General features: G+C 43.3%; 2 protein-coding genes, 1 long non-coding RNA gene and 1 other non-coding gene across 5 annotated transcripts in view; 2 read left to right on the forward strand and 2 right to left on the reverse strand.

Moving 5' to 3' along the window:
- Nucleotides 1–2,263, forward strand: part of LOC139281192 (RING finger protein 151-like) — a 29,546-nt gene extending 27,283 nt beyond the window's left edge. For both annotated transcript variants that reach the window (XM_070901230.1, XM_070901231.1), the window contains exon 9: nucleotides 459–2,263. In XM_070901230.1, coding sequence (XP_070757331.1) covers nucleotides 459–534 — 76 coding nt within the window. In that variant the 3' untranslated portion in view covers nucleotides 535–2,263. The remainder of the gene's footprint in view (nucleotides 1–458) is intronic.
- Nucleotides 2,264–8,349: 6,086 nt separating this feature from the next.
- LOC139280501 (uncharacterized) lies at nucleotides 8,350–9,656 on the reverse strand. The gene is made up of 2 exons (XR_011596711.1): nucleotides 9,562–9,656; nucleotides 8,350–8,800 (listed from the first exon to the last, which is right to left on the reverse strand). It is a non-coding gene; the product is annotated as an uncharacterized lncRNA (long non-coding RNA).
- On the reverse strand, nucleotides 8,962–9,093 carry LOC139226110 (small nucleolar RNA ACA64). The gene has a single exon (XR_011587220.1). It is a non-coding gene; the product is annotated as a small nucleolar RNA ACA64 (small nucleolar RNA).
- Nucleotides 9,657–11,478: 1,822 nt separating the features above from the next.
- rps2 (ribosomal protein S2) lies at nucleotides 11,479–15,145 on the forward strand. Its single transcript, XM_070901232.1, has 7 exons — nucleotides 11,479–11,637; nucleotides 11,750–11,839; nucleotides 12,561–12,668; nucleotides 12,772–12,945; nucleotides 13,759–13,918; nucleotides 14,582–14,673; nucleotides 15,025–15,145. The coding sequence occupies exons 1-7, from the start codon at nucleotides 11,509–11,511 to the stop codon at nucleotides 15,103–15,105; spliced, it is 834 nt and encodes a 277-aa protein (XP_070757333.1). The 5' UTR covers nucleotides 11,479–11,508; the 3' UTR covers nucleotides 15,106–15,145.
- The last annotated feature ends 5,622 nt before the right edge of the window (nucleotides 15,146–20,767 follow it).

A 20,767-nucleotide genomic window follows, 5' to 3' on the forward strand; every position in this document is an offset into this window, starting at 1 on the left:
CTTCTGTTCGGGTCACCCAGTGTTTGTGCAAAGCATTGGCTTAACGCAAGCCATTTGTTTCATACCTGTATACTCATTTACCATTGTAAATTAGTGCTGCTATTTAAAGGGGCAACACTGCTTACATTTTAAGAGAACAGGGTTGCCACTATCTAACCAGATTATATAAGGAAGGGGTATGTGTAATGGAGATATTTGTAGAATCTAATAAAGGAAACACATGGGTTCCCAACTGAACAGCCTGTTAAAGATTCAGGCATTCTACTGACTTTGCCAATCTGCATAATTTTTTACCCATAATATCTCTTTAAAGAATAAATATTTGTGTATCATTTTTTAATGTCCTTTATCCCTTTATCATTAATTCCATTTGGAGGGTGAGCTTTAACAAATGGGACTGGTTTTGTCGAGCAGCAACTTCAGCTATTACTGTTCTATGCCTATTTCTTACATTTTAGACGGCGAATGGTCGTTTGGAAGCGCAGCAGCCTCCGTTTTGGATTGTCAAGAAGGCAGTATAGCCAGCCACGTTGATAGTATTCTGCTCCCTTTAGCTGGATGATCTGTAATATGGAGAACTTCTACTAGTTGATCGTTTTAAAATAGTTTGTTTTTGCTGATTTTCATAATTCATGCTGAATGTATTTGAGAAGTTTTTTTTCAGGAAATGCCAAAAGCCAGAGTACTTGTAAATTTGTTTTCCTTGTTGCATTTAAGCTTGATTTGAAAGTAAATGGTTGCATGTAGAACTGCCACTTGTATGTTATTTATCCAATCAAGGGCTATGTGGCACTTTTGGGCATAGTGCAGGCCAGATGCAGAAGCGAGCTGCTCCTCCACTGACTCCAGTTTGAACTCCTACCTCTGAAGTGCACCTTTTGCTGTGCCGGTGCACAATTTCCACCAGCCACCCTTGTGGCTTGTTAACAAAACTTGAGTTTGTGGTGGGCCTGCACACAATAGCAATTGGATTGAGGCTGGTCAATCCCATTTTACATAGCTGGCTGTAAAATGAGTTTGGGCAGTCTGTCCAGTTCGTAGTGTGGGCCCACCATTCAAAATTGCCCATGATTTGTTGAGACCACAAAGATGGGTAGTCTTCAAAATGGAACGAGCAAGTACATCAAGCCGCCTTGAAGTTGGAGGACATCTGGTGGCTAAGTAAGAGGACCTACACTAGTGAATGTGCAATGCTGGTAATTGGTGTCCAGATGGATCTGTTCCATTTCTCTAAATCTTATGTCTGTTCCCCTTACTTTCTTCACCCGCCCACCTCCCAGCACTAAAGTGTTTATGTTGTACATGTCTTGCTGTGAAACAAAACATTATCGAACATAAAATGGCCGATAAAAGCAGTTGTGGCTTGGTTGTGCATTTCAGTTACAGGTATATATTGTCTACAATGTTCCATCACACCAATACTGTTGTGCTCTTGAGCTACCATGTTAACATTTATAAATGCAAAGGAAAAATTTCTACCAACTACTATATATTTCTCAATTATTGGGCTAATTCTATATTAACTGATTCCTCACGCCTTAGTTTTTATCCTTGAGCGTTTATAAAAAAAATAAATAAATAAATGTAATTTATGAATGTTTTGAGGAACCGAACACGTTCCCACTCTGTCGGTCAGCATTGAGCATTCACTATCTCAAATTCAGACTTCAGCAGCAGTTTTATACAGCACAGGGGCAACCCTAACTTTCTGTTTTAATAATGTACAAATATCATTCCTTTTGCTCATGATGTTAGAATGGAGACTCGAGTGTTATCACATACTCTGTTCCATTTTTGATCCCCAGTTTAAGCCTGGGACCAAATACTTACCTGCCCTCCTTGGATGGAAATAGTTGTTACAAGGACAAGGGCAAGGCAATGAAGTAAAAATTATTTTCCTGCTCTTTTTTCAAATATGCTTTCGTCATCTGGGGGTTGGATGATCTTGAGTGCTTCAAATCTTTGCCCAAGAACTTGTACTGCATTGTATCCTATTCTGTAATGTACAGTTGAAACCGGTAAAGGGATTTTTGTGGGTGGCTACATAGTTTGAGGATTTCTTGGAATATTTTTAAGGAAATAATACTCTTATTATGGGAAGAAAATCCAGGTAATCCTCGTGGGTCCAGCAGCAAAAATTGTTTTTTTTATTTGTCCTAGTTACTGAATCTTGTGCCGTCTACCTGTTTTGCTGTTCCCTTAACATGGTTAGTGAACTTTTAATTTGCAGCACAGTTATGTTCTTTCATTTTTCTATCTTGTAAGCTGAATAATTTTGAAATAAAGTTTTTGCATTGAAGTGTTTTTTCATAAATGTGTTCAAATATTTCTCTGCTAAGTAGCATCGTTAATGAAACACGATTCCATCCCTCTTAACAAGAAAAACAGGCATTGACTAAAGTGATCCACATTTCTGCCCCTGAAGCTAAGCTAGTATAAATTCTTGGTTTGTCTCCAACTTCAGTGAAAAGTTGTCTTGTGCTCTTGCTTATTAAAGAACTTTCATTTCACTAACTCATTAGTCGGTCCTACAAATGTACACTAAGATTGATGAATGTTTCAGCTTCCAATAACCAGTCAGTTGCTCAACCTTCATAGCAAACACCTTAAAATTCCCTTAATTTGGAGCACTGCATTTATAAGTTATGAAGGAGTTACTTATACCCACTACTCTCCCAGCAAGGTCTGGATCTGGTGAGAAAGATTAATATGTCAACTGCTGCATGATTGACCTGTATTTTACAATTTTTTTTGTACTTGGGATATTTAACGTAACACTACTTGGGTTCTTATGATTTACTCAAATCAATAAGGTTTTTAAACATTGAACTCTGGTGTCATGTTAAGTGTAGAATACATGCAATAGTACTTGAACACAAGGTCATACTTAGAATTGAACCTAGTTTCATTGAGGATCCTAACATTGTACAGTTCTGAGCTCTGTATCTTTGGTCTTTAATTGCTATTCTGCCAATGAAATGTTTAAGTATATAATTTGTGACAATTAAAGATGTATTCCAATGGTTTTCCTTTTTTAAGTACTATTTTCCCATAATGTTGTGAACCAGCAATCAAAAAGGCACATCTTTTAAGTCTCAGTTCATCCTGAAACTGAGCATTGCTGCAGGGTCAGCCCTGGCCCAGTAGTACTTTATATTATTAGCCCTTTGCCTATTCAGCAGGAATTTAAAGAAAAATCAATATCAGTATAGTATTAGTAACTTCAGGATAGTCAGATGAACTCTTTCCTCAAGAGTAGTCTCTCCCTACCAAGAAACCGGTTGTGGCTTTATCGGTTAACCAAATAACAACCATACTGAAAATAGCTTGCTTTTGATTTTGAGCTTATTTTTGAAGCAAGTTGGGGGAAATATATACAGATGTAAGCTACCTTGGTCCAACAGCAAAGTACAAGCTTACCATCAAGGCTTAGAATTTAAAATTCTCATCCTTGTTTTCAAATCCCTTCCCGGTCTCGTCTCTTCTCCAGCCCTACAAGATTTCCACGCTGCACTACTTCTGGCCTCTTGTGCACCTGATTTTCATCGCTCAGCCGTTGGTGACTGTACTTTCAACTGCCTAGGTCCCAAGCTCTGCAATTCCCTTCCTAAACCTCTCCTCCTTGAAGACACGGAAACCTACCTATTTGAGCACCTGTTTAATATGGGCTGGGCCAGATTTCTAATTGGTGCCCATGGCAGACGAGACACTCAACCGTTTGTCTGGAATGTGTAATTTGATCCTGTCTGCTGGAGAGTAATTGAAAGTCTCCAATGTGTAATGTGATCCAGTCATTGTTATATGCTCCAGTGCAGCCATGGCAGTGGCATCTACCTCCTGTGTGGGGGACCTGACCCATCCACCTCCATGGCACGAACCTGGTATTGCAGTACTTCCAGGAACGGTGCAGTGGCTCTAGGCCTTTTGGCTAAGAGCATTGGCGCAGAGTGATCCTTGGCGTGTGCAAGGTGACCTCTGGCGTTTGTGATTTGACAAAGAATTGGAACGATTGGCTACGAATTTCAAAAAAAAAAAATCTACCTCCTAATGTGGAGGGTCACCTAGAAAAGCCAGGTACCTTACACGCCCACACGTGGCCTGCCCTGGTGACCTCCTTCCAATCATCAGTTGAGTGATTGAATATAAAATGTTGGAAGTGCTCAGTAAGTCAGGCAGCATCTGTGAAGAGAGCAGAGTTAACCTTTCAGGTCAATGACTTTTCCTAAAAATGTGAAATGTTAACACACACACACACACTTTTTCCATAAATTCTGCCTGATTTGCTGGGTGTTTCCATCAATTTATATCTGATTTCCAGCATCTAGTATTTTATGTTTGACTCACCAGTGATAGTTAAAATCAGCAATTAGTGCCATCAGGTACCACCTGCCCACTGCTGAGCTGTTTGACAATGCTAAGTTCTAGTTGACTCGTGGGGCCCTTTCAAAAAATGTGACCACCATGAACGGGCAATGCAACATCAGGCGGGGCGCTGTAGCTGCTTCTGAGGCTGAATTTGACAAATTCACAGCATTGACTATTTTACATAATTTGAGCTGTAAAGGTTAATTTAGTAGAGCGCAGGTGATGTCATTGCAGGTGACATCAGTAGCAGAACCGTAGATTTTTAGCATATGCTGAGAATGACCTGTGTGGCCCGGCTCATGCACAGGATGACATCACGGGTCAGCTGAAAACTAGAAGTACCCACACTGTTGCTAATCACTCTGTCAAACTAAATACCCAGAGAGCTGCGGTGACTGATGGGATTATTGGGAGAGCATTTTGGTAGTAATGATCATAATTCAGTTAGATTTAAGGTAGTTATGGAAAAGGACAGATAGACCAGGAATAAAAGTTCTCAATTGGGGAAAAACTCATTTTACTAAGCCGAGATGTGATTTAGCCAAAGTGGCCTGGAAACAGCTACTTGAAGGTAAATCAATGTCAGAGCAGTGGAAGACATTCAAGGAGGAGATAGTGAGGGTTCAGAGCAAGTATGTTCCCTTCAAAAGGGTGGGACTAATAAATCTAGAGCCCCTTGGATGTCAAGGGGCCTACAGGGTAGGATAAAGGAAAACAAGGTAAGCTTATGACCGACACCAAGGGCTGAATACTGCAGAAACCCGAGGAGTATAGATAGTGCAGAGATGAAATGAAATTAAAAAATTAGGAAAACAGAGTGCATGAAAAAATATTGGCAAGTAAGTTCAATGAAAACCCAAAGTTGTTTTATAAATACATGAAGAGCAAAAGGATAATTAAAGAAAAAGTAGGACCATAAAGGTAACCGGTGTGTGGAGGTGGAAAATATGGGAATGGTTCTCAATGAATACTTGTCTGTTTTCACAAAAGAGAGGGACAACGCAGCCACTGCAATCAGGGAGAAGTGTGAAATATTAGCCGAAATAAACAGTGAGAGAGGAAGTATTAAGGGGTTTAGCAGCTTTGAAAGTGGATAAATCCCAAAGCCTGGATGAAATGTATCCTAGGCTGTTAAGAGAAGCAGGAGAAAATAGCACAGACTCTGACCATTATTTTCCAATCCTCTCTGGCTGGAGGTATGGTGCCGGAGGTCTGCTAACGTTGTTTAAAAAGGGACAAAGGATTAGACCAAGTAATTAATTACAGGCCAATCAGCCTAACCTCAGTGGTGGGAAAATTGGTAATTTTGAGGGACAGGATAAATCATTTAAAAAGACATGGATTAATCATGGACAGTCAGCATAGATTTGTTAAGCGAAGATTGTGTCTGACTAACTTGATTGATTGCATTTTTTGAGGCTGTAACGAGGAAGGTCAATTAGGGTAGTGCATTTGATGTAGTCTATATGGATTTTAGCAAGGCTTTTGATAACGTCCTGCATGGCAGGCTGATCACGAATGTAAAAGCCCATGGGATCCAAGGCAAAGTGGCAAGTTGGATCCAAAATGGGCTGAGGCAGGAAGCAAAGGGTTAATAGTCAATAGGGTTCCGCAGGGCTCAGTACTCGGTTCCTTGCTTTTCATGGTACATATCAATGATTTAGACTTGAATATAGGGGGTATGATTAAGAAGTTTGCAGATGACACAAAAATTGGCGCTGTGGTTGTTAGTGAAGAAGAAAGCTGTAGACTTTAGGAAAATGTCAATGGACTGGTCAGGTGGGCAGAGCAGTGGCAAATGGAATTCAATCCAGAGAAGTGTGAGGTAATGCATTTGGGGAGGGATAACAAGGCAAAGGAATACACATTAAATGGTAGGACATTAAGAAGCGTAGAGAAACGTAGGGACCTTGGAGTGCACATCCACAGATCACTGAAAGTAGGACATGTAGATAAGGTGGTTAAGACTTATGGGATACTTGCCTTTATTAGCCGAGGCATAGAATACAAGAGCAGGGAGATTATGCTTGAACTGTATAAAACACTAGTTAGGCCACAGCTAGTTCTGGTCATATTACAGGAAAGATGTGATTGCACTGGCAAGGGTACACAGATTCACAAGGATGTTGCCTGGACTGGAGAATTTTAGCTATAGAGGAAAGATTGGATAGACTGGGGTTGTTTTCTTTAGAACAGAGGCTGAGGGAGACCAAATTGAGCTGTATAAAATGAGGGTGGTGGGGCTCTGGAACTCAGTGCCTGAAAGGGTGGTAGAGGCAGAAACCCTCATAGCATTTAAAAAAGTACTTGGATAGACATTTGAAGTGTCATAGCTGATAAGGTTACAGACCAAGAGCTGGAAAGTGAGAAGACTGGATTGTTTCGTTGGCCAGCATGGAAACAATGAGCCAAATGGCCTCCTTCTGTGCTATAAATTTCTATGATTCTATCAGGCAGGCATTGTGTGCAGATCATGAATTAACAGCTTTATTGGGTACAAAGTGAATAGTGACAATGTCCTGACATTTCATCCAGCCCAAGAAGGGGGATGCCGGGGCAGGGGAAAGAAGGGGGGGGCCGGGGAGGGGGAAAGAAGGGGGGCCGGGGCGGGGGAAAGAAGCATAGAAAATAGGTGCAGGAGTACATCATTCGAGCCTGCACCGCCATTCAATGAGTTCATGGTTGAACATGCAACTTCAGTACGCCATATCCCTTGATCCCCCTCGTACTAAGGACTACATCTAACTCCTTTTTGAATATATTTAATGAATTGGCCTCAACAACTTTGTGGTAGAGAATTCCACAGGTTCACCATTCTCTGGGTGAAGAAGTTTCTCCTCATCTTGGTCCTAAATGGCTTACCCCTTATCCTTAGACTGACCCCTGGTTCTGGACTTCCCCAACATTGGGAACATTCTTCCTGCATCTAACCTGTCTAACCCCGTCAGAATTTTAAATGTTTCTATGAGGTCCCCTCTCATTGTTCTGAACTCCAGTGAATACAAGCCCAGTTGATCCAGTCTTTCTTTATATGTCAGTCCCACCATCCCAGGAATCAGTCTGGTGAACATTCGCTGCACTTCCGCAATAGCAAGAATGTCCCTCAAGTTAGACCACCAAAACTGTACACAATACTCCAGGTGTGGCCTCACCAAAGCCCTGTACAACTGTAGTAACACCTCCCTGCCCCTGTACTCAAATCCCCTCGCTATGAAGGCCAACATGCCATTTGCTTTCTTAACTGCCTGCTGTACCTGCATGCCAACCTTCAATGACTGATGTACCATGACACCCAGATCTCATTGCACCTCCCCTTTTCCTAATCTGTCACCATTCAGATAATAGTCTCTGTTTTTAACCACCAAAGTGGATAACCTCACATTTATCCACATTATACTCCATCTGCCATGCATTTGCCCACTTACCTAACCAAGTCACTCTGCAGCCTCATAGCATCCTCCTCGCAGCTCACACTGCCACGCAACTTGGTGTCATCCGCAAATTTGGAGATACATTTAATCCCCTTGTCCAAATCGTTAATGTACAGTGTAAACAGCCGGGGCCCCAGCACAGAACCTTGCGGTACCCCACTAGTCACTGCCTGCCATTCTGAAAAGGAGGGGGAGGGGGAGGAAAAAGAGATTGTGCTGTCTCCCCACCTGCCTCACATTCACCCACCCCATATCATTCTTCCACCATCCTCCAGTTCAGTGCACTCCATTCCCCCTCCCAATCTCTCCACCCAAGCTCTTAACTCTTTCTTGGCCCCTCCTTATGGTCTTGACCATTTCTCCACCTCACCCAGCCAATCCCCCATCCTCCTCTCATTCGTGACATTTTCCACAAGAAAAAACAACTGGCAACAGGGTGGAAGTGTGGTTCAGGCTGTAGCCGGGCAGATGCGTGGCCCCAGTGGGTCTGCCCCCATAGAGGTGCAAGTGTGCAGAATGACAAACTTGTTCATACAAATAACCACACCAATAATTCTGTGGCTATCAAATTCTGTTTAATAATGCCCACATGAAGTGCCTTGGGACATTTTACCAAATTAATGGCACTATATAAATACAAGTTGTTGTAGCTTAAATATAATACAAATAACTTAATTAAACTCAGTACAGACAAAAAGCAAACTTCACATGTTCAAAATGGGAAAGCAAACAAAAGGCTGAAAATATGCAGGGCAAACAGCACCTTAGAGAAACAAATCAGTCAACATTTCAGATCTGAAACAGACAGTTGGATTTTGGTTCCTCCATTGATGCCACCTGTCCAGAGCATTTCCAGCCTTTTATATTCTGATTTTAAAACCATAGTACATTGTTTAAAAAAACAAAAAGCATGCACACGACATTGTGGGAATAGAGATTGTTTTAGCTGTCAGTAGTTTTTGATGAAAGCTCTTCAATCCATTGGATGTCATACTTCCCATTACCTGCAATATAACATTAAAAATCAGCAATACAAACCCACTATCTTAAGTCGAGACAAACTCTTTAAAAAAAAATCGAGACGTGGCATTAAAAAAAAACTAACCATTTGCACTGCACTTTTTTTTGACAGACCATTTCCAGCATTTTCTGTTTTAATTTCAAAGTTTATTGGCATGCGGGTTTTATCAGCCACCAATAGCAAAGAAGTGGGCAATAAGCTGAGCAGGCCATTTAATTTAGGCACACTTATCTTACCAAGGGCTACAGACAAAGCCTTTGGTCATTTTCAGAGTGTGCCACAAGTGGCCTAGTGAACAGAGCACGTGTTCCCTCCCTAATGCCGCAGCAGGACAGGACAGCAGCCTCGGTGAATTACTGGTTATCCGGAGATACCCCACACACCAGACTGGAGGTGGTCTGGGAAGGCGATAAACGACTTAGTCGTTTTAATTATGTTAAGCAAAAAAGTCAACACCAGACAACATTTGCTAGTTATACTTTTCCTCAATACAAAGTTTCATATCTAGTAAATCAAATAGCACAATTTACACACAAATTTTTGCAGATTGACTTTTTGATGATACGGTTAAAACAGCGCGATTTAAAATATTGTTAACGGTTATGGGTTTTTTTTTCTCCCCGAATAGGAAAACTCTCCGGAGCTTGAAATGAAAATAAACTAACACTAAAACCACCGTTAAAGCGGCCCAAAGCGCTCAGTAAGAATTCATAAGCTGTCTCCTCAACACCTTCACCCACTTACCTCCCGCTCTGCCGACAGCTCGGCAATCTGCCGGAGCCGCCAATTTTATAGTCCTGCGACGTGTCCGCCCCCGATCATGAATAATACATAACAACTCGCTTGGTCTATGCGCGGTCAGGGGTAGCCGAGGGTGGGGAATGATCGATGCTCGATCCGGGGCCTGCCTTTTCTGGCCGGATTCCCCGCGAGATCCGCTTTGAAATCTCGCGAGATCACGAAGGCTTAAAGAGGGTCGCGCGCGGGCACTCGGCCTTCTATTGAAAATAATCACGTAAGTAAGGTGGTATTTGAAGCATGACAAGCGGCCTTGAATCTCAGCCATCCGCCTTCGACGGGGCCCGTCAAAGGTGGCATGACCTGCAGCTTCAGTTAATAAGATGCCTTGTGTGGATATTTTTTGTGATTGATCGTTTTATAAAGAGTTTTGGGGCGCACGGATTTCTGGATTCCACCGCTGGCTAGGTAGGCCGCGGCTCTCCCGGGATTCGCCGCCGCCATTGCTCCAGTACGGCGGGGTTTGCGCTTTTAACAGCCTTAAGATTGACCTCAAACCGAGCCTAATTGTAGTAAGCCGAGAGAATCAGTCCCGAGTGGGGCCTGCAGCCGATCGTCGCTCACCGCATGGAGACGGGCGCCATGGGACCGTGCCCTCGGACTGACACACACACACACACACACACACAGGATAGAAGGACCAGGCCGCGCCTTGTGAAGTGAGGGCTGCTGGACCGGCAGGATACTTCTCCTGAAGCTCCAATCCTCTCTGCATTTGTGTGAAAAGATAATAAGTTCAGTCATAAAACCAGGATCCTGAATCACAAGTCACAGAAACCCAGGGGAGAAGGAATCTTACCATGCCGTTACAACAAGATTTTTGCTTTCGATTGAACGGGTTTCGTATCTGCCCACGAGTGCTCCTGCTTTCAGTGTAATATGCCGGACGGATTCACCAGAATGGAGATTTAGTCATGAAGGGACTTAAGAGTTTTGGGCTACTGAATGGTATCTGTGGCTCAATGGTAGCACTCTCGCCTCAGAAGGTTGAGAGTTCCAAGTCCCATCCAGGATACTTGAGGGGGAAAATCTAGTGCAGTAATGTTGCACTGTCAACGGTGTTGTCTTTTAGATGAGATGTTGAATTTAAGACCCCACCTGCCCTTTCAGATGGATGTAAAATATCCCATGGCACTACTGTGAAGGAAGAGCAGGGGAGTTCTTGCCAGTATCCTGCTCCATATTTATCCCTCAACCATCAACACTAAAACAGGTTATCTGAGGAATATCTCATTGAGGGACCTCGCTGAATGTAAATTAGCTGCATTGTTTCCCAAATTGCAACTAACTACAATTCAGAACTACTTTATTGGTTGTAAAGTGCTTTTGGAAGGCCCTGAGGTTGTGCAGGGGGCTATATAAATACTTGTCTTTTTTATCAGTTAAAACTAAGTCGAATCATGAGCACAGAAGGGGGCCGTTCAGCCCATTGTTCCTTTGTTGGCTCTTTGGAACAGCAATCCAAATTAGTCCCACTGCAAGTTTATCCTTTTAAGTATATATCGGATTCCCCATTGAAAGTTACTGCTTCCACCATCCTTTTAAGCAGTGCAGTAATTTAAGGGATAGTGACCTATTTGAAGTCTTCCAAGATTATGAAGTGTTCCTTAGATAAAGGTCATTTCCACTGGTTGACATCATAATTGTGCATAAATAACAGATTCAGACTGCGATTTACAAGCAGGAAGTACTGTGTAAGAATGGCTTCGATGTTTTCGTGCAGGTACAGCATCCGTTAATCCCAAATGCTCTGAAAACCGCCCACAAGGTAAAGTGGTGAATCGTACAGCACCTGCGTCCGAAGTTGGTGTTCCAGAAAGGCTTCTAAAATATAAATGTGCTGCAACTGAAGCTTTTGATCCCTTAATAGCCTATCTTTTTTATTTGCAGCAAATGGCGGATGACGCCGGTGGTAGAGGAGGTTTCCGTGGTGGCTTCGGCTCTCGTGGGCGCGGCCGAGGCCGCGGTAGGGGGCGTGGCCGAGGCCGTGGTGCCCGAGGTGGGAAGGCTGAAGATAAGGAGGTAGGATGCATGTTGGCATATATTTATGTAACGGGTTTTTTTGCGCTTATGTAGTTAAAATCACAAAGTTCATTGTTTTGGTACTAGCCCTGAAATGTGTTCCCTTTCACAGTGGATACCAGTAACCAAGCTTGGGCGTTTGGTGAAGGATATGAAGATCAAGACTCTGGAGGAAATTTACCTCTTCTCCCTTCCTATCAAGGTAACATTTGTGAAGATCATCCCCACCATGTTAAAAGGTTGACCAGTTCAGAAATTCAATCGTATTACAAAAGCTACCACTCCTACATTCAGGATAATGAGGTGTTTTGAGATGGTGTCGATCCTTAGGATGGTTTACCATGGTAGATGTAGAATAAGTTATACGTGTATCAAGAGCTGTATATCCAGCTTCTGTAACAGGTGACAGCAAAAAGTCATTTGTGTTGGTGCGTTGATTTCCTCTTTTTGTCCCCCTCCCCCTTGAAAAAAAGTTGCCATTTAAAGCCAATCTGGCGATGGCTTGGATTTTGAGCCAGCCCACACTGTGATATGTGTGCACACTGGGCCTGTGCAGCAGAGCTGGTCTCCAGTCGTTTTGGTTAATCCTTGCCACTGGACCAAGACCTAGCTCTGTCAAGCCTAATGAGGTGGCTGATGTGCAACGGCCACCACGCGTTAAAAAAATCCACGCACAGGCATCTTCCACCCTTCAATATGTAGTTCGGGGTCTGGAATATTAGGTCCTTCATTGAAACGCCTATGAACTCATCTCTTTTTGGTGTGTGGGAGCAAGTCATCCTCGATACAAGGGACCGCCTAAGTAGATGATGATTTGGGGGCAGATCGGGAGTCTCCTTGCTATTTTAACATTTTTTTATAATTACCCTTAAACAGTGGGTGTGTGAGACATTGCTCTGTTTAATGTTTTCCTTGTTACATAGGAGTCGGAAATCATTGACTTCTTCCTGGGATCGACCTTGAAGGATGAAGTTCTCAAGATCATGCCTGTGCAGAAACAAACCCGTGCTGGTCAACGCACAAGATTCAAGGTATGTTTCTGTCTGGCCACAGGCAGTTCTTCGTACCTTTATCCTGCATGAATTGTCTTAATTCTTAGTTTGGAATTTTAATAGTACGCTTTAAAAATTTCAGGCTTTTGTTGCTATTGGTGACTATAACGGACATGTTGGATTGGGTGTCAAGTGTTCTAAGGAAGTAGCCACTGCCATTCGTGGAGCTATCATTCTGGCGAAACTGTCAATCATCCCTGTACGGAGGGGTTACTGGGGTAACAAAATTGGAAAACCACACACCGTACCATGCAAGGCAAGTACAACTACTGGTGACTGGTGATTGCTTTGTGTATAGTGTACAGAGTTATCAGAGCAGTGAATATGCAGCAATATGAAATGGTTTCAGTTAAAGAGCTTCAGTTTTAGTACTGACCTGTAGAAAGGGTGCAGAGAATACATGGCACTGCACTAATGGATAGTTGCCCTGGTTCATCCTTTTGTGTTTTGGCTGAATCAACATAGTGAAGGAATAAGTAGATGTGTATAGGGTGTACTATCATAGAAAGATTAACTAGATTCTTCTAACTGATCATGCAGTGCTGTAAAATGGCTGGTTATTGTGTATGTTATTTGGCTCTGCATTAGAAACATAGAAAATAGGTGCAGGAGTAGGCCATTCGGCCCTTCGAGCCTGCACTGCCATTCAATATCATGGCTGATCATTCCCTCAGTACCCCTTGATCCCCTTAGCCGTAAGGGCCATATCTAACTCCCTCTTGAATATATCCAATGAACTGACAGATAATAAATTGCAAATACTTGTACTACCTTCCCTTGAGGAAGGTGCATGCACATTGGAGCAATAAATGCTGGATCAAAAAGTTCATTGTATCCGAGTTAAACCTGCCAGGTGCAGCTCAGTTTGCTTGATACCTGTTTGTTTCCAAAAAATGACTCAAACTCAGCTCAAAGAGGAAATGCTGCACTTCACAATTCCATGAGAATGATGGGAATTGACTGAACTGCTGATTTTGGATAGAAAAAAATGTGTAAATTGTATTGGTTTTTTTGGGACGATTTATACAATGTATTGACTAAATGCTGGAACAATTTCTTACCTTTCCAGGTGACTGGCCGTTGTGGTTCAGTTTTAGTGCGTCTGATCCCTGCGCCCCGTGGTACTGGCATTGTCTCAGCCCCTGTCCCCAAGAAACTGCTTCAGATGGCTGGAATTGACGATTGCTACACCTCAGCCAGAGGCTGCACGGCCACCCTGGGCAACTTTGGTAAGTCCGGTTCTTAACTAGTGTCAGGGCACAGGTTTATCTGCTACGCTCATAGCAATCTTTGCATTTTACTCCCTTAGGGAGGAGAATTAAGTATCAGACAAGTTGTGTTTGACTTGTGTGCAATTAGTTGTGTTTTGAAGGTAGAGCACGAAGAGGTTGGGTTTGTCAACTGGTCTAAAATTGTCAGTTTGAAAAGGTTTTTGGGTAGTACTTGTAAGCAATGTTCCCTTTAAGCTGAGCGGCTGTGCAACACTGCATTTCCTGCACAGTCGGCTCACCAGCTATTTAATGGGGAAAACTGGTATTTTCAGTAGGCCGTGCCCAAAACCCAAAATAAAAATTAACGGGGACATTGCTTGTAAGGCCATTCTAATTATAGCTGACTTCCTGTATGTTACTGAGTTTGGCTTTAGTGCTCATTCAATAAAATACATTTCTCTGGTTACTTTTGCATTCTCTCAGCTCTGCACAATTTAACCTACTGGTGGTCTAATTGGCGTATTAAGAGAGAGAAATAAATGGAGCATTGCACGGCAGCTGGACCTTCTGTGTGGTTTATCTGTTCCTTTATGAAGCTCAACACCAGGCTTGAAGTTTTGTTTTGAAAACTGACTTAATCTGGTACTTGACCTATAACTTGCATTCTTTGCTTCCCTACAGCTAAAGCTACTTTTGATGCCATCTCCAAGACTTACAGCTATCTGACCCCTGATCTCTGGAAGGAGACAGTGTTTTCCAAGGCCCCATACCAGGTAAGAGAATTCAGCATTGTATATGTTTGAGTAGTCTAGACAGGGGTAACAGTCCACACATTTCTTCTACCAATATGATTGACTTTGGATCTGCTGAAACGGAACTTTTCTTTATGAAACATGATTTCTTATAAGTATGAAGAGATTGGGAAATTATTTTCATTTGAAGTAATCTTTAAGCTTGGTGCCACTGCTGTCTGTGTATTGCACTATTTCACCTATATAATTTGATGCATTCTATAATTAATGGTAGCATATTCTTTTTGAGGGCTTGTGTAGCTTAACCAGTGCTTTTTGCAGTATTGTGTACTTCATTTACATGCACTAAAGCGTTTTATTTTTCCTGTTCAGGAATTCACTGATCATCTGGCAAAGACCCACACCCGTGTGTCTGTTCAAAGGTCCCAGTCGGCTGTTGCTCCAGCAACATAAGCATTTATGCAAAGAAGAAAATAAAATCTGTTGTCCATGATCTTGTGTTTATTGTGCTCTTTGTTTTGGATGGGGGTAGATTTTGATGGGAAAATGCTGAACAGATCATACATTGTATTAGAATGAAAGTAGCTGCTGAATAATCTGTGTTATTCTGATCATTTTTAATCTTGCCAATTAGGTGGGTAAGCAACAAGTTTAATTCTGATGTGATCTTCCCTTAATGCAAATTATTCTTCAACCCTCTGGGAAGTAATCAGTTGATGATTTTAAATAGAGGGATCAACCTGGTCTCCATTACACCATGACATAGATGGAAATATCAATAACCACCCATGATGGGGATTAAAAATCCTGTAGATTTTTGCAAGTGGGGGGAGTAAATTCCAGTTTGTAATCGGTCTCTGTCGCTTCCCTAGCCCACCAAGCCAACGGTCTACCTATCCTCTCCAACCTTCCTTGACCCTATTCTCAGCAAACTGCTGGCCCCCGTGTTAGCTAATATTGCTAACGATTCCCTCTCCTGGGTACATCCCCCACCCTTTCAAATCTCCCTCTTTTTAAAAAAAAAATACCACATTTGACACCTGTCCTTGCAAACTGCTGCCTCACCTCCCATTCCTCTCGGGTTTTGTTGTGGCATCCCACATCCATGACCATCTTTTCCCCCAACTATACCCCTCCAATCAGGTTTTTGCTCTTGCCACAGCCCTGATCCGTCACAGATTATATCCGTGGGTGGTCATCCCACAGATGAAATGTATCCCAGGCTGTTAAGAGAAGCAAAAGAGGAAATAGCAGAGGCTCTGATAATCATTTTCCAATCCTCTGGCTACAGGTGTGGTGCCAGAGGACTGCTAATGTTGTACAGGTTGAACCGCTCATCCAGCACCCTCAGGACCTGGCCTGTGTTGGATAAGGGATTTTGCCAAATGAGGGGAGGTCACGTTAAATTAGATGGTACAGGTACTGAGCACGGGTATATTGGGGCTGGGAGTACGGCAGAGAGATTGGGGGGGGGGGGGGGGGGGGATGTCGATTGTGGGGTCAGGCCAGCGGTTGCAGGAGTCAGCAGCGAGGAAAGACTTCAATTTGTTCATGTCGGAGCGGCCGGGAATGGTGCTGGACGAGGGGTGCTGCCGGATAAGGATGGTTCAACCTGTACCTTTGTTTAAAAATGGATAGACAAAATAATTACAGGCCAGTCAGCCTAACCTCAGTGATGGGAAAATTATTGGGACAGGATAAATCTTCCATTTTTAAAAACATGGATTAATCAAGGACAGCATGGATTTGTTACGGGAAGGTTGTGTCTGATAACTTAATTGAATTTTTCGAGGAGGTAACCAGGAGGGTCGATGAGGGCAGTGTGTATGATGTAGTGTATATGGATTTTGGCAAAGCTTTTGATAAGGTCCCAAAAGGAAGACTGGTTACAAAAGTAAAAGCCCATGGGATCCAGGGCAAAGGGGCAAGTTGGATCCAAAATTGGCTCACCGGCAGGAAGCAAAGGGTAATGGTTGATGGGTGTTTTGTGACTGGAAGGCTGCATTTAGTGGGGTTCCGCAGGGCTCTGCTGGGTCTCTTGCTTTTTGTGCTATATATCAATGACTTGAACTTAAATGTTGGGGGTATGATTAAGAAGTTTGCAGATCACACTAAAATAGGCTGTTTGGGCGATAATGAATAAGAAAGATGCGGACGGCAGGAAGATACTAATGTACTGGTCAGGTGGGCAGAACAGTGGCAAGTGGAACTCAATCCGGATAAACAAGTCAAGGGAATACATATTAAATGGTATGACACTGAAAAGTGTAGAGGAACAATGGGACCTTGGAGTTCAGGTCCACAGATCCCTGAAGGTAGCAGGCCAGGTAGATAAGGTGGCTAAGGCGGCATATATGGGTTCTTGCCTCTTATTGTCGAGGCATGGAATACAAGAAAAAAGATGTTATGCTTGAACTATAACACACTGGTTAGGCTGCAGCTGGAGTAGTGTGCAGTTCTGGTCACCACATTACAGGAAAGATGTGATTGCACTAGAGAGGGTACAGAGGAGATTTACAAGCATGTTGCCTGGACTGGAGAATTTTGACTGGGGAAAGATTGGAGATTCTGGGTCTGTTTTCTCTGGAATGGGGAGGCCGAGCAGAGACCTTATTGAGGTATCAAAATTGAGGGGCCTGGATAGGAAGGACCTGTTTCCCTTGGCAGAGGGGGTCAACAACCAAGGGGCATAGATTTAAAGAAATGGGGGTTGGTATTGAGATATGAGGGGACATTTCTTTACACATAGGGTGGTGTGGGGGTTTGTATCTCACTGCCTGAAAGGGTGGTAGAGGCAAAAAGCCTCATCTACAGATCAAGAGCTGGAAAGTGGGATTAGGCTGGATAACATTAGGTCGGCTGGCATGGACACGACGGGCCAAAATGGTCTCCTTCCGTGCTGTAAATTTCTATGATCCTATGTGACTGGTGAACTATTCCTTTTTTGGCCTTTGCTTTGGGTGACCACACCATCCTCCAGTGCGTCTCCTTCATCCAGCTGGGTGGGACTATCCTCACCTGGTTCTATTACAGTTGTGGCCAGCGAATCACCTGCAGTGGCTCTCATCCTGCTGTTACCTTGACTCCCCCCCCCTCCTTGGCCTTGCCCCCTCCTATTTCTCAGATGCATGCTGTTCTTCGAGCACCAAGACCACCTACGTCCACTTCAGTAACATCGCTGGTCTCTACCCTGCCTAAACTCATCTGCTGAAACCTTGATTCGGATTATTCCAATGCTCTCCGGGCTAGCTGGCCTCCAACCTTGCACCCTCTGTAAATTTGAGCTCATCCAAAACTCTGATGCCCGTATCCTAACTTGCATCATCTCATTCACCCACCTTCCTAGGCGGTCCCTCGTATCGAGGATGACTTGCTTCCACACCAAAAAGGGATGAGTTCATAGGTGTTTCAATGAAGGACCTGATATTCCCAGTCCCGAACTACATGTTGAAGGGTGGATTTTTTTTAATGTGATGGTCGTTGCACACCAGCCACCACACGGGCTTGACACAGCTAGGTCTTGGTCCAGTGGCAAGGATTAACCAAGGCAACTGGAGACACTTACCGCCTTGCTCTCATGCGCCCTGGAGATCATGACATTATCCGGTGCACAGCGCCCCGGATGCAATATTCACTCCCCCCTGCAGCATCACCGAGCGTCAACAACGGCAGCTACAGGAGGCATTGTCACCTCGGCTGGCCGCTTGGTGAGCGCTAATTAAAGGCCGTGGTGGTCAGGTAGGGCAAAAAAAATTTATGTCCCCATTTTGGTGCCTCCTGCTTTCCTGTACTGCCGAGGTTGCTCAGCCCTGCACACTCAGCGTGCTTGGGGCTGCTATGCACGTAGCACAGGTGCCGTGGCCCAACACAGACAGCAGGAAAACTCATTTACCCCAGCACTGGCCCATCCCTTTAAGCGAGGGAAGGAGCCTGTAGAGACAGCAGCGCTGCACTGAACATTGCTCAGCGCTCTGCCAATACCGCCCCTCTCACTCCCTTTAGTGCTCTAAGGGAAGTGATAGTGTTCCACTTCCCTCGGAGCGCGAAAGTGGAAGTTCCCGTCAGCTGCAAATCTTTTTAGCCCGGCGATACTCCCACAAAAGTTATCGCCCCAAGCCCAAAATATCTTGTCATTTATCTCATTGCTGTTTGTGGGACCTTGCTGTGTGCAAATTGGCTGTCACATTTTCTATATTACAACAGTGACCTTACTTCAATAGTACTTAATTGGCTGTGAAGTGCTTTGGGACATCCTAGCATCATGAAAGGTGCTACAGAAATGTACGTTTCTCTTGATCCCTTAAGACTGGGTTATATGGCCAGACTAATTCTGCAACACGGCAACTTGGCCTGCATTTGAAACCATCATATGCGAAAGGATAGTATTTTACTACATTGAAAGATAAAAATGTCAGATACTGAAAATCAAATAAAAACATTTCTGTATGTGAAATTGATATCCGAAGACCCTTTACAATGACGGCTATGTTTTGAACTGAAGCACGATTATGCCTTTTATGTTCACTTACACAACTGGATCATTTTTTGTGATCATTCCACACGATAATGAAATATTAAATGTAGTTCAAAGTGTTTCACCTGGGAGACACAAAAATGCAGGAAGGTATTACTTAAATGGAAATAAAATGTGCATAGAAAATTAGAGATGTGGGATTCTTGATTGACAACAATTAGAAGCTTGCCCAACAATATTCGGTGGCAGTGAGTAAAGCAAATCAGATGTTGGGATGTATTAAATGGTCAATACTGAGCCGAAATAGTGGGGTAATCCTGCCACTTAATAAATCATTGGTGCGAATGCCCTTAGAATACGGTGTACTGTTCTGGTTGTCACAGTACAATATTGCAGCTATTGAAAGGATATAGAAGAGAGCAACCAGAGGGATTGGGTTACAATGAGCGAGTGTGTAAATTAGGCATACTCATTGGAAAAAGAGGGCGAGAGGTGATACGATTGCTGTTTTTAGAATTTTATAGGGATTAATGCAGACTATGACAAGCTGTGTCCAGCAGAACCAGAGGACACGGTCTGTGCTTGAAAAGAGGTAAATTCAAAACTAATCTGCGGAAACATTTCATAGTGAGTGGTAAATCAATGAAACAGGGCTCCCCAGGGAAATGAGGGAAGCGGTTCGTATTAATGCACCTAAATACAAATTAGGTAAATTTATTTCAGAAAATACTATTTCAGGATACAGTATATGTAATTTGAGACGGAACATGTGGTAAGTGTAGCATGATTGGGGGAAACGGGTGGCTTTGGACCAATGGTTACCAAAGTTTTCCCACTTGGGGGTTTCCTCGTCTCATGCTTGTGTCTGTTGTAGGCTAATTGATAGAGACTGATTGCCATTAGTCAACAGCTCCATTATCACGACTACCGGGATGCAAGAAGGTGCACTAAATGAACCTTTTTTTCATCTAACAGTTTCTATTTAAATAGTTACTGTAGGTCACATAAATAAAATAAGGACTCCTAAAATCTGGGCTGTGAGGAAAGACAAACCCTTTTACTTTCGAAATGTTCAACTGGTTTTGTGACTCGTGGAGCTGCACAATAGTATGGCCTTTACCTAAACATTGCTTGGACTAGGTTTGCAGGGGGTATAATTTACACAATTGTGGTGTAAGTCTGACTGTTCAACACTAACTGGCAGCCTCTTGCAAGGCGAAAGTTTGCTAATGTGTAGCAGATGCTGCATTATGGCATATCTTGTATAGTGTTGGTATAGTATAGCTGTGGCTCAGTGGGTAGCACACTCGCCTGAATCAGAAGGTTGTGGGTTCAAGTCCCACTCCAGGAACTTGAGTACTTAAATCTAGGCTGACACTCCAGTGCAGTGCTGAGGGAGCGCTGCACTGTCGAAGCTGCTGTCTTTCAGATGAGACGTTAAACCGAGGCCCCGTCTGCCCTCTCAGGTGGATGTAAAACATCCCATGGCACTATTTCAAAGAGCAGATGAGTTATCCTCAGTGTCCTGGCCAATATTTATCCCTTAATCAACATAACAAAAACAGATTTTCTGGTTATTATCACATTCTGGGAGCTTGCTGTGCGCAAGTTGGCTGCCGCATTTCCCACATTACAACAGTG

Source organism: Pristiophorus japonicus, chromosome 15, assembly GCF_044704955.1.
Source record: "Pristiophorus japonicus isolate sPriJap1 chromosome 15, sPriJap1.hap1, whole genome shotgun sequence".
Taxonomy (NCBI): Eukaryota; Metazoa; Chordata; class Chondrichthyes; family Pristiophoridae; genus Pristiophorus; species Pristiophorus japonicus.